The following is a 4,539-nucleotide window of genomic DNA, read 5'->3' as shown; positions in this document are numbered from 1 at the left end:
ATGAATAGAAAGCGCCAAAAAAATTTCTAACTAATCAAGATCCAGCAACAAAACAAGTTGTGCAATCTGTCTTACCAAATTCAAGACACAGATTATGCATGTGGCACATAATGAAAAAATTTCAAGCAAAGGTATAATAAAATATAATAAAATAATATATTAAACTATTTAATCATAAAATAATATATTAAACTATATAATCATATATGATAAATCATATATAATTATGTATTCTATTAATATGAATTATCACATCTCATACTATGTAATCATATTTGATTAGTCATATAAGTTTGTACATTATAATAAATGAATAATCATATATTAGAATAAATAATCATATATGACTATGCATATATGATATATCCAAATAAGTATTTAATTAATAATATAGTACTGTTTATTTATATATTAATGTACATAAAAACAAATATAAGTAACATTTTTAACTAACTCATAGGTTACTAGGGATTTATTTAAAAACAAGGACTTCAAGAAGAGATTTAACAAGCTTGTTTGAAACATGCATATCAAACCTGATGAATTTGAGAAGAAGTGGAAGTTGATTATTAAGGAATTCAATCTGGAAGATAAAAGATGGTTCAATGATATGTTCGAATTACATGACAAATGGATAGCTGCATACTTTAATGACACTAGAATGTCTAGATTGATAAAAACCACTTCAAGATCAGAAAGCATGAATTCCTTCTTCAACACTTACTCACAATTTGGAAATTTACTTTTACATTTCATGTGGAATTATGAAAATGCAATTCAAAAACAAAGAAATACCCAAAATGAGCTTAATCATGAAATAAAAAACGCGGTATATAAATTTGTTTCACTACGACCGATAGAAAAACACGGTGCAAAAGTTTATACGAGTATATTGTTTTATGAAGTCCAGGAAGAGATCTACAAAGGTGCTTGGTAATGTCATTACAAACATATTGGAGCAGAGAACGAATGAGAATTATACAAAGTGGAACAATTGGATAAAAGCAGCGATTTGAAAAGAGAATTCGAGGTAATCTATTATTATTTAGACTTTGAAAGATCACAACATAATCAAATATATACAATAATATTTGTATTAATTTTAAAAAACTTAATGTTTTAATTTTATTTTGAGTACGTAGAAATTAAACTTCCAGAACAAGATGTAAAATGCAGTTGTGAACACTTCAACTGCTTTGGGACTTTATGCAGACACGAATTCAAAATAATCATGAAACATGGAATTAAAGAGATACATGAACAACACATTGAGAATAATTGGAGAAAGGATGTGATATCAAGGCATTATCATTTTGGTAGGCATGTGTACAAATCAGGAGATAGTGAAATTAACAGATCTGTCAATCAAGCATATTACAACTTTGAAGCATGTTTGGACTTCGTAAGAAAAAATAAAGAGAAAATGGATTCTTTTGTTAAGGAAACAGAAAGCATGCTGAAGGAATATGCGAATGATCCTTCAAATAAATTGCTGAAAAATAGGACATATGTTGAAGAGGCAGGAAAGATTATGGGTGTTTCTATTCCAAAAGAAATACACATCAATGTTCCAAATGTTCAAAGTAATACAGGAAGTGGAAAGAAGAACAAAATTCAAAGTGCAGCTGAAAAAGCATACAAAAATTCAAAGAAGCAATCAATAATATACTCAAGATGTGGAGAAAGGGCTCCTCATAACTTGTGTACATGCCCTACCAAACTTGCAACAGAACAATCAACAAAAGCTACATAGATAATTACTAGTTTAATCAGTAATGAATAAGTCAGTAATTTTTTTTCTAAATAATATACTTTTTGTTTGATGCATTTTACTCTTTTTACAATATAGAATGTATTACTTATTTTGTTTACGACTTTCTATCTAATTTGATGTATTTTTCTTTGATTTTGTTAGTTATATAAAAAATACATTTATCAATTTTAACCTTGAACCATCTTCTATCTAACTTTTTGTCTTTTTTTATTACAAATGCATATAACCACTTATGATTAAATAAAAACATATGATTAAAAATGAATAAGTGGTATAACATAATCATTTATGATTACAAAAACATAAATAATTATGTAATATCTATTACCGGTTGTTCCATATATGTAATCATTTATGATTACAAAAAAATATAAATAATTATATAATACATGTTCTCTGTTGTTCAATATGTGAAATCATTTATGATTACATATAACAACAGATAATGGGTACTAGAAAATGTCACTACATATAAAAATGTAATATATTCATTTATGATTGAACTTCCATAAAATGTTAATACAAACAAAAGTAAATAAAATTCATCACCATACATATAAAACTTGTTGAGAATAACCATCACCATATAGAACAACATTGTTCATAAAAACTATTAACATAACCATATTCATCTAGAAAATAAACATCTAATCACCCATCATCGAATCTCTTCCAACATGAGCAAAAATTCAATCATAAATAATTTCACAAGCCTCGAATATCACTTTCCCCATTTTCATAGAGATTGTAGCTGACTCCAAGATCACGTCCAACATTACTTAAAAAATGTTATCTTCATTGAACATACCAGATCTTTACTACATATCTGATGTATAGAAATGTTTTCCATTAAAAAGAAATCGTCTTTTAATGAACAGCATTTCTCTACGTCAAAAAAATATAGTAAAGACCTAATATGTTCAATGAAGATAAGCTTTTAAAGTAATGTTGGAAGCGGAGTTCTTGAAGTGAACTACAATCTCTATGAAAATCTATCTGCGAACAAAAGAAAAAGAATCTTGAAAAAATGGGGAACATGTTATTCGAGACAGTAAAATTAGTTCTTTTTTACTTATGGGTTGCATAGTTTACTTAAAACAAAATGGAATTTCTTAAATCATAAATTAATCATGGTGATATATAAGAAAATTTACATTAAAAATTAAAGAAATTAATAAACGAAACTAACCATTTGAGTAGTATAAGAACCATTTTCTTCAAAAGTGAGAGAAAATTCAATCTCAAAAAATAAGCCTTCAATACTTGATTCGTTTGTTTTACAACTTCACCACTCATCTTGACCAATTCTAAGGGGTAACACGAGGCTACCCCCTTGATAAAAACTACTTCTCAGTTTAATGAAAAAACTGATTTGGTCTTCATTAATAAAGGGTAGCTTCATGACTTCAAACACTACAAAACAAAAAAATATATAAAAATATATAAAGATAAAATGACAAAAAAATAGATAAGATTCTGCATGCCTAAAAATACAGGTATAAAGCATAATGATGTATACGATGAATGCTCATTTATCAAGAAAAAAATAAAATAAATTATTCAATATAACTTATCTAATATATCTTGTTCAACATATGTAATCACTAATGATTACATATAAACAACAAATAAGGTGTACAAGAAACTTAATTATCATTTATGATTACAAAAACATAAAAAATCATGAAATATAAGCATATATTCACTTATGATTAAAAATATATAAGTGGTATAACATAATCAGTTATGATTAAAAAAACATAAACAATTATGTAATATACGTTATCTGTTGTTCAATTATGATTACAAAAACATAAATAATCATGAAATATCTGATATATGTTGATCAAAATATATAATCAATAATGATTACATATAACCAATAGATAAGGGGAACTAGAAACGTAATCACATATAAAAGTATAACATATTCACTTATGATTAATATTTCATAATATAATTCATATAAACAAACTTACAAGAGGTTTAAAAACTGCTCCATACTTATCATCAAAAACAACATCATCTGCATCATTATCAATAACCTCAAAAGCAGGATTCTTTAGATTGATAGCAATAAAATATGTATGCTTTTGCGTCACAACAGGGAAAAATACCTAAAATTTATATATATATATATATATATATATATATATATATATATATATATATAACAAACTAAATATACCATGTCAACATCTTTCAAAACCTTCAAGTCTCTATCACCAGAAACACTGATAGAGAAGTTGTCCTTGAAAACATTATAGTTTCCAGTTTACTTCAAATGATTATATTCAAATGAAAAAGTCTATAATATAAAAAAAATCAGTAGTGACTATAAAGTATTAATATATGAAAGTACCAAAGAACTTATATAAAAAATCATTACTGATTATCAAAACATGAAAAGAAAAAAATAAAATAAAAACTTACAGTATCAACATTCATGAACAATCAGTGTGGTGATTTAACATGTATGAACTCTTCTTTATGATTTAGTATAGGAGCCTACGAATCAAGAACACATACATGCAAACACGTTTTTTTATAGAGAGTTTCATAATTTGCTCTAAAACCAACAACATCGGATTGCATAAGCACAACAATATCCCTATAGATATTTATTTAAATGTTATTAAATATTAAAACTTATCTTTATAAAAATAAAAATTTATATTTAAAAAGCTTACCCTAGATTTCCTTGAAGGTTGAAAATCCATTCACAAATAATATTTTCTTCTACTATCAAACGGGGTTTAAAATCA

General features: G+C 25.8%; 1 protein-coding gene across 1 annotated transcript; it reads left to right on the top strand.

Moving 5' to 3' along the window:
* Window positions 1–523: 523 nt before the first annotated feature.
* Window positions 524–1,753, top strand: LOC145164304 (protein FAR1-RELATED SEQUENCE 9-like). Its single transcript, XM_079083031.1, has 2 exons — window positions 524–926; window positions 1,143–1,753. Exons 1-2 carry the CDS (start codon window positions 524–526, stop codon window positions 1,751–1,753), a joined length of 1,014 nt encoding a protein of 337 aa, XP_078939157.1.
* Window positions 1,754–4,539: the final 2,786 nt, after the last annotated feature.

Source organism: Lactuca virosa, chromosome 3 (genome assembly GCF_052849685.1).
Source record: "Lactuca virosa cultivar CGN04683 chromosome 3, Lactuca_virosa_CGN04683_v6, whole genome shotgun sequence".
Lineage (NCBI taxonomy): Eukaryota > Viridiplantae > Streptophyta > Magnoliopsida > Asterales > Asteraceae > Lactuca > Lactuca virosa.
This window is presented reverse-complemented; position numbering and strand designations above follow the sequence as displayed.

Bases quoted from the DNA above. Each gene is read 5' to 3' on its own strand.
- LOC145164304 (XM_079083031.1), top strand. From the start codon at position 524: ATGCATATCAAACCTGATGAATTTGAGAAGAAGTGGAAGTTGATTATT. The intron at 927-1,142 runs GTGCTTGGTAAT...TTGAGTACGTAG, and splicing joins CCAGGAAGAGATCTACAAAG to AAATTAAACTTCCAGAACAA.